Genomic DNA, 15,127 nt, shown 5'->3' with positions numbered 1-15,127 from the left:
GTCTGCGCCCTACATGTAGGCCCCAGCTCTGTAGGCACACTGACGTCACTTACCATTCCTCTGCAAACTCCCCTTCTTGGCTGCCTTGGTCGCGTCCAAGCCACCACTGGCCCAGTCGGACTGCACCACATGGCATGTGAGATAGGGAGGCACGGGTGCGACCATCCGCGCTGCGGTAGTGCTGTCTCAGTCTGCAGCGGGCAGCGGAGGAGCCACAACATCTTGACTGAGAGAGCGTAGCTGTACTTCAGAACCCTGCGCTGTCCGCCGCTGAAGATCCTGGTCAAATTGCTCTCAGGACCCGCTGCCCAGCATTTCAGCCATGAACTACCTACGACGTCGCCTGTCGGACAGCAATTTCATGGCCAATCTGCCAAATGGGTACATGACAGACCTTCAGCGCCCACAGCCGCCTCCGCCACCTGCTGTCCCCAGCCCTGGGGTCACACCAAGCCCTGCGATCAGCACTGCTGAGAGGGCTTCCTCAGCAGCCCCTGTGGCCTCTGCAGCTGCCCCTAGCCCTGGGTCCTCGGGAGGTGGTGGCTTCTTCTCATCACTGTCTAACGCAGTCAAGCAGACCACAGCTGCTGCGGCTGCCACCTTTAGCGAGCAGGTGGGCGGTGGCTCTGGGAGTGCAGGCCGCGGGAGCGCCGCTGCCCGGGTGCTGCTGGTCATCGACGAACCGCACACAGACTGGTAAGCTGATGTCTCCCAGCTGGTGTAAGTCCAACTTATCCCGCATCAAGCAATTATCAAGCACTGCTTGTGTGCCTGGCACCTGGCCCTCTCCCTCAAAGCCTTTTCCTTTAAATATTACACCGAGCTTTTTCTGTGTGCCCCACCCTAGCCCTCTTCCCAAAGCCTTTTCAGTAGATGCAGATAGCAGTTATCCTGCGTCTGCTGTGTATATCTTCCCAAGTCTTTCTCCCAATCCCCTTAGCAGAAAAGCTTTTGGCTTCTACGAGCTTTTGAGAGCTAAATATGTGCCCTCCCCCACCTTGTACCAAAGACCTTATTTCTAAAACATCTTATGAACATTTGTCAAGTACTTAATGTGTGCCTCATCGAGGAACCTTTTCCTAAGACCTTTGGCTTCAATTTATTTTTCAGACATTTTTGAGAGCCTAGGCTGTGCCCTGTCTCTCACAATCCTTTCCTGAAAGCTGTCTCTCTAATGTGAGCCTATCAGTACTATGTATCTCACCCCAACCTCACCTCAAAAAGCTCTATCTTTAAATGGGTCGTATGAACGTTTATTAACTGCCTTCTCTGTACCCCAACTTCAAAGGTTCTTTCCTCTAACAGATGCAGGAAGTATTTATTAAGTGTCTGCTATGTGCCTCATTCCCAAATCCCTTTCTCAAAGAAATCCTTTTCCTCCAATGAATTCTAGAGACATTTCTCAGTCTTTTGCATGTGATTCATCTTCAGACTCTCTTATCAAAGACCTTTTCCTATAATGAATCTATAAGACATTTACTGAGTATCTCCTTTAGTCCCTGTTTTCAAGCTATTTTTTTCAAAGATCTTTCCTCTATTGGCTCCATCTGCAGCATTTATAAACTGCCAGCTTTGTTAGTCTTCCCTAAAGGCACTTTCCTTTAATATGTTCAACAAACATTTTTTTAATGTCTCAATGCCTTTTCCTTCAGTGAATTCAACCTCCATGTACTGAGCACCTTCTGTATGACCCAACTTTTAAACCCTCCCACAAAGACCTTTATTTCTCATTAATGAAGTGATCAGATATTGTTGCATGTCCCACTTCAATCCTTCTTTCCAAAGATCTTGTCTTTTAATTACTCTATGGAGCATTTATGAAGCATTGCTGTTTACCTTCTCCACAAAAGTCTTCCCTCCCTCCCATGGCTTGAGAGTTAAGCATACATAGACCAAGTTTTTGCATCCTCATTTCCCTTTCCCAAAGGGCTATTCCTCTAATGAATCCAGTGAGCACTTATTAAGTGTGATCAATCCCTACCCCAATGTCCAAAGGCCTTTTCTTTTACTGGACCTAGTAACTATTTGTCCATTGACTGCAAAGTGCTCTATTCCAGTCACCTTTTCTCAAAGGCATTTTCTTGCAATGGCTCCTGTCATATGGAGGGTTTCTGTGTGCTCTATAATCACATTTACTCCCCATAGTCCTTTTCTACTAGTGAATCTAGTAAGCATGCAGGCAGTGCCTGTTGTGTATTGGAAGTACACTCTCCTTTATTATTTCTGTGAAAACCTACCTCTGCCCAGGTAGAGAACCTACCTGTGCTCTTCCTTTGACAAATCCAGAGCCTAAATTGTAAGAGTTGCTCCTTTCCCCATCTCTTCAGCATCCCCCATGATTTCTTCTCCCACTATTGAATCAATACTGCGAAGGGCCTTCTATGTAAGCTGGTAAACACTTACAGAGTGTCATTTATATGAGTCATTACCTTTGTCCCCTTCTATGTCTGTAGAAGATCCTGCCCTTCCTCAAGAGCTCTCTCCAAGGGTCAACTTCAGCCTAAACTTATTGAGTACCAGCTGTTTATTGGTTAGGTCACCTTTACTCTCAGGACCCCTCAGTCAACAAACTTTCTCTCTGTTTAAAGTAACTTATTTATTACATATATATTTATTGTGTACTTTCTATATGTCATACTATAGGAAACAAGAATGGTGAAACTTTGTCTCACATACTTTGGACACATTGTTAGGAGTGCCTAGTCCTTGGGGTAGGACATCATGTTTGGAAACACTGAGGTTCAGCATAAGAGAGGAAGACCCTCAACAAGATGGATTGACCCAGTGACTGTAGCCATATGCTCACGTGTGTCAGAGATGGAAAGGATGGCACAAGATGAGGCAAGGTTTAGATCTATTGTTCAAAGGGTCACTATGATGATTCAAGGTTGAATCCAATCAACTTGACAGTACACCACCACCACAACAACAAATTTTCTTTTCTAACCTCCTTCCAGGCAACTTCTTTGCTACTTTTTCCTTCTTTTCACTAAACATTTATCAAATACTTACTAAAAAGTGGTAAGGAACCTCTGCTGGTCAAGGGATAAGGAGCTGTGCTGCCAACCATATGGTTCAAATCTATTAGCTGTTCCATAGGATACCGATGAGCAGTCAACTGTCACAAGATTTACTGCCTCTGAAAAACCACTGGAAGGTCAGCTATGAGTTGGTTCCGACTTGATGGCATATAATAACGTAACAACAACAACAAATAGTGAAGGTTTTGTATCTTTCCAAATTCACAATTGCTATTCTCAAGTTTCCCATTCCAACTCCAGTGTTTTCTATTTTGCTCTTTAATCTGCCCAACAGAAAGCTGGTGGTGTAGTCTGTAAAGAGTTGTGCTGCCAACTCAAAGATTGCATCTGTCTGATGATTTAAGCCCAGGAGTGGCTTCAAGGGAGAAAGATTAGCAAAAAATTCTCCTCTCATGTGATTTACAATCTTGGAAACTCACTGGAGGATCAGCCATGAGTCAGTTCCAAGTTTATGAAAATGTGAGAGAATGAAAATCTGTCCAAGAGCATTTATTGAACATCTGTTGATTTTAATGAAAAATTTTACCTTCCCCTTATCTATCTCAGAAGCCTCCTTTTATATCAGCAAAAAAAAATCCAGTATTTTCTTCCAATCAATCTAGCAAATATTTACCTAGTGCCTGTCATGTGTAGAATTGATTGGACAAAGGATCTACTTCCACTAAGCCAGTAGTGTGGGCAACAGAGACCTCTATATCATCAACTTGCAGACATTCAGAACCATAAAGGCTTTAGAGACTTCAACTTCGAGTAAATGGTTGTATGCTCTTTAATGAAGTGCTTACCTGATTATAGTCTGATGCCTCTCCTATCAAACCTTATCATTCTGATTACTTCCTAATTGAGGTATGGTGGCCAGACTTTTGTTATCCTGCATCAATCAGTCTGTAGGGTGCTCCCTGGAAGGAGTCATAATGTTGAGTGAAGCAAGTTTCAAATCCCTGCAGAACACAGTTCTCAGTGATGGACAATTGTAAGCTTTCAACAATAGATATTCCCAGAAACTTGAAAGCAGGGCAAACTTGAAGACCTGAAATTGAGGAGAAAGTTATTATCTGAATGGAATATACAGTTTTGCCACTTGTGCTTCCCAGATCTACTTGATTTTTTATAGTAGGTTCTCTTCATCTGGGAACAACATTTCCAGGATTCTTGTTTTGTGGGGGAAACTTAAAGGAGCAAGGTTAGTGAGACAATAAGTTGTTTAAAAGGCCATAAATATTGTTTCATTCTTCTACCAAACATTCTAGATTTCCCTCACTCACTCTCAGTAGCCCTTTTGTTGGTCTCAGTAGCTTACCTGTTGATTGATCCATCCCCTTGTCTTTAAGAGGCCTAAGGTCTGTGGCATCTGCATTAGTGTATTTCTCAGCAAAATCAAGCAAGGAATACCAAGGGATACTAAAATGCACCACATGTGTGCCAGGCATATTCCTCTTACCTTCTCTTGATGATTATTTTGTTGTGTACCATTGAGTCAGTGAGCTCTGGTAGCCTAGTGGCAAGAAGCTGCACTGCAATCCCAAAGGCATGCAGTTCAAATCCACCAGCTGCTCCATGGGAGAAAGATAGGCAATCTCCTCCCGTGTGTCTTTCCTGCCTCTGAAAACCCACCAGAAGGCCAGCTGTCTATAAATTCATACTCGATGGTACACAAAAACCATAGCTCTGGATGATTAGTGACTCCTTTTCATGTCCCATGATATGAGAAATTTTGTATCAGCCATAGTTTATCATTTACAGAGTTACTCTACAGAAGCCCAAAGGAACAGGAAATACAAATACTAAAAGTAGATTACTGAGAATGATGATAGGCTTGACCACTCCTTCTGTAGCTGCTGAGTTCTTAAATCCATGTAGTCTAACTATTAGGAACATTGCACATACAGGAGCTTGGTTGCCTAGTGATAAGAAGCTGTGTTGCAATTCCAAAGGCAAGCAGTTTGAATTTACCTGCTGTACCAAGGGAGAAGTATGGACTGTCTCCTCCCTTGTGATTTGCTTACCTACTGGAAGGTCAGCTATGGGTTGGTTCCAATTCAATGGCACACAACAACAACAAACTGCATTTTCGGCAATAATGCCCCATTCTCCCATGGTGTCACCTCCAAGATTGGTTCTTAACTGTGATTTCAACAAGATTTTCCATCACTCTGTCAGATCAATAGATGGTATATGGTATATGATGATCAATTTTGTACATAACTTATGTCCTTTGGCCTGATTCAATGTTATACAGGCTTCTTTGCTCATGGAGTAAGAACTCCATAAGTCCTTGGACAGTGATGCTATCAGGAAAAACAAACCTATATGTTTAGTTGTTGGTGGTGCTATCTAGTTGACTCTGACTCATAGCAACTCTATCGAAACTTACTCAATCCTGTGCCTTCCTCACAGTCTCTGCTGCAATCACTGTCAGTCTATCTTGTTGAGTGTCTTCCTCTCCTTCACTTTTCCAAACATCATGTCTTTTCCCAAGGACTGTCCCCTCTTGATCGTTGTTGTTATGTACCATCAAGTCAACTATGATTCATAGAGAGCCTATGAACAATAGTTCTTGAACTCTGCCCTGTCCTGAGCCAGTCTCATTGTCTCTGACACATCTGCTCCCATTGCCACAGTCACTTTGTCAATCCATCTTGTCCAGGGTCTTCCTTTTCTGTGCTGAGGCTCCACCCTTCCAAGTATGATGTCCTTCTCCAAGTACTGGTCCCTTCTGGCAAAGTACTCAAAGTACGTGAGATGGAGGAGCAACTTGATTTCTCCTTGGAACTTCTCTTGGAACTCTCTCCAGGATATGCTTGTTTGTTCTCTTGGCAATCCATAGTGTGTTCAGTAGTCTTCTCCTGATAACATGTCCCAAATACATGAGACAAAGGCTTGCCATCTGTACTTCTAAGGAGCACTCTAGTTGCACTTCTTTCAAGACAGATTTGTTTGCTCTTTTGACAATCTAGAGTTGCTCAGTCAAAATGAATCACTACTCTTTCTTGGGTCAGAGTGGCCCAAAATGATTAGTTTGTCATAAAGTTGATCTCTTCGAAAGATGGTGCTGTATCAGGGATCCACTGTTAGTTTCTGTTGCCAATAAGTTGGATGTTTGACACTAATTTGGCTACACACATGGTCTAGTTGTGCAACTGTTGCCACTTCATATGCCCATCTGCTATCACTGAAGTGGCTGATTACAGACTGGCTCATACATTTTGATGGACTCATTCTTTCTACTGAAATGCTTCTATGTTGGATATTATCCAATGAGTGTTAAAATTAAATATGAAGACTTCGATTTTTCACATTTTGCCTATTCTTATATGTCCACCTGCTTTCCTATATCATAGACCTCCTTGTAATCTTTGACTATTTTCTTCTTCCAGGCCTATGATCAACCAACAAAGTAACCACTGGCCATAAGTAAATATATATTCTAATATTGAGCCGCTTGTCTTTCTAACAAAAATTTGCCCATAGAGTTCTCTCACTGTCCTTTAAAGTCAATCCAAGTGAGTTATCACGCATTCAACGTAGGCTTTTTACTTCCATCCATACACCAAGTCATATATGATTAAAGTTTCATCTTTATTTTTCTCTTTCATCAACTTCCTGTAAGAAATCATTTCAGGGAGCTAATGGAAAGACATTAGTACACACTTGTATGCATACAGGGAGATATGGTTTACCTACTCATGCAACTTATTTGATCCTACATGTGTTTGATCCTGGAAGCTGTGCCTACCTCACTGCCTGCCTATTACTTGACTCATCTGTCATGACCCAGCTTATAATTTGTTCCTCAAAAGATGACATGGTTTTGCTCCAGAGCCTCAGACTCAGACTTCTCATTAAGCTCCACCTTACAATCCCCACCTCTACTAACATCTCGTACACTCTGGTAGTCTAGTGGTAAGGAGTTGTAATGCCTACTAAGGCACAGAGTTCAAACCTACCAGCTGCTCTAAAAGACAAAAATATTCAATATCCTCTCATCTTTTCTATTACTTATTATGCATCTGAAAGTTGAAAATTACTATGGATGACAGAAAAAGTCAACAGCATTTGAGTTGTGGCGTTGGAAAAGATTATTGAATATTCCAGGGACTTCCAAAAGAACAAACTAGTTTGTCTTAGAGAAAGTGCAACAAAGGTACTCCTTAGAAGCAAGGATGGTGAAACTTTGTCTCACATACTTTGGGCATGTGGTTAGGAGGGTCCAGTCCTTGGAAAGGGACATCATGCTTGGAAAGGTGGAGAGTCAGTGGAAGAGAGGAAGACCTTTAACAAGATGGATTGACACAGTGACTAGAACAATGGTTTGAAGTATATAAAAAATGATGAGATTGCCATAGGATAGGACAAAGTTCAGATCCGTTGTTCATAGAGTTGCTATGTTGTTGTTGATTGCTGTCGAGTCAAGTATGACTCATTCTATAACTATTGTCATTTATCAAAGTTCATAGAGTTTCCAGAGGCATGTTGTTTAGGAAGTGGATGCCACTCCTGCTTTCCAAACCTGTCTTAAACTGGAAGCTCCACCAAACTAGTAACTGTTATGGCATTTGACACTCCAGTGGCACAAATGGCACAAGGTTCAGCATCACAGCAAACCCAAGTGACCTCAGAACAGCATATTGACAGAAGAGTGCTATACCACTTAGAATCCTATTTCTCCAAAATATTCTTGATTCTAAACAAGAGACTTAAATAAAAACCAACCAATATAGTATGTTTTTGTTGTCATGTGTCATTGAGTCTCCTATGACCCTATGTTCAGCAGCTCTGACCCCTTCCCTGTCTTGAGACAGTCTCACTAATTCTGACACACAAATCCCCATTGTCCCAGAATCTGTATCAATCCATCTCATCTGTATTCTTCCTCTCCTGCACTGTCCCTCCACCTTTCCAAGCATGATGTCCTTCTCCAAGGACCGATCTCTCTTGGCCACATGCCATGTGAGACGGAGCTGCAAAATTTTAGGCTCCAAGGAGAGACTTGGTTTCATCCTCTCCAAGACAGACAGACAGACTTATTTTCTTGGCAATCCATGGTATGTTCAAGACTCTTCTCCAGCACCACAACTTGAAAGCATCTATTCTTCTTCTGCCATCCTTAGTCATTGTACAACTTTCTGAAGCATAACAAGTAATAGAGAAGACCATGGCCCGGATTAGGTGCAGCTTAGTCTCTAGATTGACATCATTGATTTTCAGTACTCTGGAGAGGTCCCTGACAGCAGATTTTCCCCAGTGCAATTAATCTTTTTATTTCCTGTCGCTGGTGTTTAAGAGTGTTGATTGTGAAGCCAAGCAAATTTTAATTGCTAATAACCTCAATCTTTTCTCCATCTATCATGGTACTGCCAAAGGCCTAGTGGTGAGAATCTTTGTCCTCTTGATGTTGATCTTCAAACCATATTGAAGACTACTACAGTCCTTGATCTTCTGCAGCAAGTGCTTCAAGTCTTCTTCAGTTTCAGCAAACAAGGTTGTGTCATCTGCTTAGGTTGTTGATGAGTCTTCCTCCAATCTTGATGCCACATTCCTTCTCATAAAGCCCTGCTTCCTGAATGATCTGTTCTGCATGTAGATTGAAAAGGTATGGGGACAGGATGCATCCCTGATGCACTCCTTTCCTGATTTTGAACCATGCAGTGTTTCCTTACCCTGTTTTGAGGACTGCTTCTTGGTCCAAGTACAATCAAATGTTCTGGGATTCCCATTTTCCTCAAGGTTAGCCACAATTTGTTGTGATCCACACAGTCTAATGCCTTTGCATAGTCAATGAAACACAGATAGACATTCTTCTGTGACTTTCTACTTTCTGCCAAAATCCATCTGGCATTGGCAATAATGTCTCTAGTGCCATGACTTTTTCTAAACCCAGCTTGTATTTATGGTAGTTCCCTGTTAAGGTGCTGTTACAGTCGTTTCTGGATAATCTTCAGCAGGATTTTGATAGTGTGTGATATTGTTCAATAATTTCCACACTCTGTCGGGTCACCTTTTTTTGGAATGGGAATAAATATGGATCCCTTCCAGTCGGTTAGTCCAGTATTTGTCCTCCAGATTTCCTGGCACAACGTGATGAGCCCATGCAGGGCAGCATCTGTTTGCTGAAATACATCAATTGGTATTCCATAAATAGCTGGGGCTTAATTTTTTTTTTTGCCAAGTCCTTAAAAGCAGCCTGAATTTCCTCCTTCATGACCATTGTGATGTTGTCATATGTTGTTTTTTGACATTTTTCTGTTTCAGCCGATTCTTTTTGGTACAATGACTCTGTATACTCCTTTCATCTTCTTCTATGAGACATCATTAATTTGACAGCTCATAACAACAATACTAAACCTTTAATATAATTAGATCTGCCAGACCATGATCCCCAATGGCAGGGATCATGCACTGGAGCTTGAATCTAAAGAATGTCAGAGTAGGCAATCTTATATGCTACCTGAGAAGGGTCAGAGCAACATTTCCAGGTTTAGAATATGTTTTTTCCAGAACCTGAGACCTACCAGGTGCTGTATTTTTTTTCCTTTAGGATGGGAAGTATGACATACAGTAATTTGTCCTGTTCTTTGGGTAAGCTATTCTGACATGTCTTGGACTATTGGATCTCTAAACATTTTTCTAATGTAAAAGTCCCCAAGCCTTTGCTTTACCAAGACAGTATGATAACTATCTCTTGGTTCATCTTGCCAAATAAGTATGATGTGATCAATATAGTTATCCAATGTGATAACTTGTGGGATGGCAGATGCTCCAAGTTCCTTTGGACTATATACAATAGGAGTAGAGAGTTAATATAAGGAACTCTGGCTCCCTCTGCATGTCTGTAGGGAATTGTGCTACTTAAAAATAATGTCGTTTCATCAAGCCCCTGCTATTGTTGTCGTTGTTCTGGATGATTTCATAGCTGCTGATTTTGTAAAATTTTCCGATGTTTTAACTACCATACTGTGGTAATTAGTATTTGTGAACCTATATCATTAAGTGTTTTGAAAATGAAGCGGTGATTAGAGAAAAAGAAGGAGAAAAATTGAAAAGAGGCTTCTACTTAACTACTAACGATGTTGTGACTAATAATATAGTAATTTAGTGTGGAAAGATTTTATGAAACAATTTTATTTTTAATATTCATTTAATCTAAGAAACTACATTTAAGCAATCTACCACTTTATCACATATTATTTTATTATTAAAATGAATAATAAACATTATTAAACATAAGAAAATGGAGTCTCTGTGGCAGTTTTCATTTACTAGGGGCTGCTTGGGAGAAAGATGAACAATTAATCTCTTGTGTTATTTACAGCTTCCTGAAAACCTATTGAAAGGGTTAACTATGAGTAGTCAGTTCTGACTCCACAGCAGTAAATTTAATTTGAGAGAATTAAATCCAAATGGTAAGACCATAAAATAATATATTGTTCAGGTGTGAACTGGTTCTGATCCTCTTTTCTAATCAATACCTGAAAACTGTCTGCTTGAGACCTATTGTTCTGTTCTAGCAATAATGACATTCCCAGTACTGCATTGCACTAATTAGTGAACTACATAGTTAAGTTTACAATAGTCTACAACCACTCTTCAGGATCCATCCAGTCTCCTCACGGGCTGAACTAGTTAATTCAGTGGAGATAGGATGAAATAAACACTTCTTCACACTCTAAATCTTTAGAAGAAGCATTATTGTCCTTTGTTTCAAGAAACTTTTTCGTTTTTATTTCTTCTAGTACCCACTCATGTTCAAGTAAGGTCTTGTTCAGCTTCCAAATGTATGGGGTTTTTTCTCCTTTATCCTCTTGTTATTAATTTCTAATTTTGTGGTCTGAGAAAATGCTTTATATTATTTCTATGTTTTAAAATTTATTGATGTTTGCCTTGTGACCTAAAATGTGATCTGTTATGGAGAATGTTCCATGCACATTGGAAAAAGAGGCATACTGTGCTTTTTTTGGGTGCATTAGCCCATAAATATCTATGAGGTCAAGTTAGTTTATTGTGTGGTTTAATTCTTGAGCATCTTTGTTGAGTTTTTTTTCTGGTAGTTCTATCTCTTCTTGAGAGAGGTGTATTGAAGTCTCCAGCTACTATAATAGTGTTGACTATTTTCTTTTTCAGTTTTCTTAGTTTGCTTTATATATTCTGCAGGTCTTTCATTTGTTGCGTAGATATTTATTAGTGTTATGTACTCTTGTTCTATTGACCCTTTATGCTTTATGTAGTGACTTTCATTGTCCTTTGTGATGGTTTTTGCATTGAAATTTATTTTATTGGAGATTAATATCGCTACTCTTGCTTTTTTCTGGTTGCCATTTGCTTGGTATATTTTTTCCCTTCCTTTTATTTTTAGGCTTTCTTTATCTTCATTTTTCAGGTGTGTCTCTTGTAGACAACATATTGATGGATTTCGGTTTTTTAGCCAATCTGCTACTCCCCTTCTCGTCAGGGATGCATTCAAACCATTCATTTCCAGTGTGATTATTGAAAGGCAGGGTTTTCTTGCTATCATTTTGTTGAGTTCTTTTTGGTGTTGTTGCTAGTTACTTTGGCCCATGCTGCTTTCTGTGATACTTCTGTAAGAAGGACATCTCTCAGTGTTTCCTGCACAAGATTAAATACTTAGGAGTAAACCTAACCAGAAGCACAAAGGATCTATTAAAAGAAAATTACAAAACATTATTTAAAAAAAAAGAGAGACCTGGAAAGTGGAAGAATATCCCTTGCTCATGGATAGGAAGGCTCAATATTGTGAAAATGACAATACTACCAAAGGCAATTTACACGTTCAATGCAATCCCAATATAAATACCAATTCCATTCTTCAACGAGATGGAAAAGGCAATCTCCAATTTCGTTTGGAATGAAAAGAGGCCCAGAATAAGCATAGCACTCCTTAAAAAGAGAAACAAGGTAGGAGGCATTTCACTCCCTGATTTCAAATCCTACTACACTGCCATGGTGGTCAAGACAGTGTGGTACTGGTAGGTACAATGACAGACACATAGATCAATAGAATAGAATTGAGAATCCAGAAATTAGCCCATCTACCTATGGTCAACTGATTTTTGACCAGGAGACGAAATCAGTTTAGTGGGGAAACGACAGCCTTTTTAACAAATGATGCTGGCAAAATTGGAAAACTATCTGCAGAAAACTCAAGCAAGATCCACACCTTACTCCATATACAAAAATCAATTCAAGGTGGATTATGGACCTAGGACTCAAACCAAGGACTATAAACTTCATTAAAGAGAAGTTGGAACAACTCTAGAAGTCCTAATCCACAACATAAACAGTCCAAGCATCCTGGAAAATCTACAACCAAGAAAGGATAAAATAGATGAATGGGATCTTCTAAGAATCAAATCCCTATGCACATCCAAAAACTTCTCCAACAGGGTAAAAAGGTAAACGACAGATTGGGAAAACATATTTGGTAATGACATGTCAGATAAGGGACTTATATCTAGACTTTATAAAATACTCGAGCACCACAACAAGATAAAGGTAAATAACCGAATTTAAAAATGGGCACAGGATATGGACACTTTACCAAAAGAGACATTGAGATGGCCAAAAAGAACATGAATAAATGTTCAAAATCCCTACCTCTAAGAGAGACACAAATCAAAACAACTGTGAGATATCATCTCACCCCAGTAAGAACAGCAAAATTTAACAGAACCACAAACATCAAATGCTGGCAAGGTTGTGGAGAAACTGGAACCCTTATTCACCATTGGTGGGAGTTTAAAATGGTGCAACCACTACGGAAGGCTGTATGGCGCTTTCTCAAAAAGTTGCAAATAGAAATACCATTTGATCCAGCAATTCCACTACTGGGAATTTACCCTACAGAAACCATAACCACCACCCAAGCAGATGTATGCACACCCATGTTTATTGCTGCTTTGTTCGCAACAGCAAAGAGTTGGAAACAACCTAAGTGCCCGTCAACAAATAAATGGATTGAGAAACTGTGGTATATTCGCACAATGGAATACTATGCAGCATTGAAAAACAAGGAACTCATAAAATATTATACAAAGTGGGTGACCCTGGAGGACATTATGCTGAGTTAAATATTTCAGTCACAAAAGGACAAATATTGCACTGTTGTAAAATGGGACTGACATCAGGGTTGAGGGAAGACAGAGAAAGTGGGGATGAGTGATGTATACTGCATTGAGGCAGATGAGGGACAGAACTGTTTAAAAAGGATATATGATTAGGTATTATTGTCATGACAGGAGTCCAGAATGAAGGCTGCACATGGAGTGTTCTTGAGGGGAGGGATTGCATAACAATGAAAGAGTTTTTCTTTTACTTTTCAAGAAGAGTGAATTGGGGGGAGCGGGTGTGCAGGGAGAAAGTTACTGGAAACCCTAAGTCTCTGTAAACTTTCATTAAAATTAATTTTTTAAAAATCTAACCAGAAAAAAAAGAGGCATTAACTTCCATCACCCCTAGAATCAATATAGTTTTCTGTTTGCTCAGGGGTAGGGGATATTTAAAGAGGTTTCTTTTTTATCTTCTTTTCAGCACCACAACTCAAAGGCATCAATTCTTCTTCTGCCATCCTTAAGTCATTGTCTAGCTCTCCAGACTGCCATCGTTGCTCTTCAGTACTCTAGAAAGACCCCTCACAGCAGACTTTCCCATTGCAATTTGTCCTTTGATTTCCTGACTGCTGATGCCAAGAGTGTAAATTGTGGAACCAAGCAAGCTGAAGCTATTAACAATCTCAATCTCTTCTCCATCTATCACGAAACTGAATATACCATGCGTTGCCAGGAGAACAAACAGGTCTGTCCTGCAGACGGTGAAATCAAGCTGCTCCCTAGAGGCAAGGATTTTGAAGCTCAGTGTCACATATTTTAGGCATGTGACCAAGAGGGACTAGTCCTTGGAGAAGGACATCATGTTTGAAAGGGTGGAGGGACAGCGCAGAAGAGGAAAACCCAGGATGAAATGCATTAACTCAGTGACTGGAGAAATGGGATTAGGTCTGTCAGAGATAATGAGATTGGCTCATGATAGGGCAGGATTCAGAGCTATTGTACATAGGGTTGCTTTGAGTCACAGACAACTCGATGGCACATAATGACAACAACAATCAAGTAGTTTTTACCTCACAGGTCAGAGGTTATGATAATTATAGATTACACATATTCTACTTATGCACTGTGAACTGAGGAAGTAAATACTGGGTAGATCTATGGACCTACTCAACCCAATGTGAGTAAGACCTAATCAGAACTTCATTTATTACATTATCCGAATCATGGTTTTCAACTTACTGGTATCACTCTTGCCAGCGTACTCCTTATTTATTTGTTAAGTTGTTTACATTCTCTGAACCCTCCCATAAAGCATAGTCAACTGATAGGTTTTTCAGATTTCAATAGTAAATATACTCTCATATGTCTGTTTCTGAGTCTTTATTCTTCTCTTCACATTCTTCCTTGGACGTTTTGACATTTCTGCTTCACTTAGTGTCAGCCATTGTTTTTCTAAACTTTCAAGAGTCATTCTAGCAGTGTGGTAACACCATCTCCTAAGATCCTTGCAAAAGTTTTTAATTCTATGCCCTGAGATGATGCTCCAACTGAGAAGGTTCTACTCCATGTTCTCAGGATTCAGTCCTGTGCACTTTCCTAGCTATTGCATATATATATTTATATTTATATTTGCCATATCCTTCCGGTTTTTCTTCATTTATTTCCTCTTCTTCTTTTGCAAGCCTAGAACTTGTTGAGTCAGATGTACTAAGATATGACATTGGTTATCAGGAGAGGAAATAGAAATAGATTCTTAGAAGGACAAGCACCAACTTATAAGACATCTGCTTTGTCTGAGACCTCTGAATTATCTTCAAATAAGGGGAAACTACATAACAAACTGTGGCTGACTCTGAGAAGAATGGGAATCTGAGAACATTTAATCGTGCTAATGCGAAACCTATACTTGGACCAAGAGGCAGTCGTCAGAACAGAGCAGGGTAACACTGAATGGTTCAAAATTGGGAAGGATGTACGCCAGGGATGTGTCCTATCTCCACACCTTTTCAACCTGTATGCAGA

The 15,127-nt window shown here is 40.2% G+C and overlaps 1 protein-coding gene across 3 annotated transcripts in view; it reads left to right on the top strand.

The window, feature by feature from the left end:
• Window positions 1-322: 322 nt before the first annotated feature.
• The window catches only part of SYN1 (synapsin I), a 204,592-nt gene continuing 189,787 nt past the window's right edge, over window positions 323-15,127 (top strand). For all 3 annotated transcript variants that reach the window (XM_006898909.1, XM_006898908.1, XM_006898910.1), the window contains exon 1: window positions 323-696. In XM_006898909.1, the coding sequence (XP_006898971.1) occupies window positions 323-696 (374 nt within the window). The remainder of the gene's footprint in view (window positions 697-15,127) is intronic.

This window comes from Elephantulus edwardii, unplaced genomic scaffold (assembly GCF_000299155.1).
Source record: "Elephantulus edwardii isolate Elephantulus edwardi_28Jun2011 unplaced genomic scaffold, EleEdw1.0 scaffold00239, whole genome shotgun sequence".
NCBI classification, from domain to species: domain Eukaryota; kingdom Metazoa; phylum Chordata; class Mammalia; order Macroscelidea; family Macroscelididae; genus Elephantulus; species Elephantulus edwardii.
This window is presented reverse-complemented; position numbering and strand designations above follow the sequence as displayed.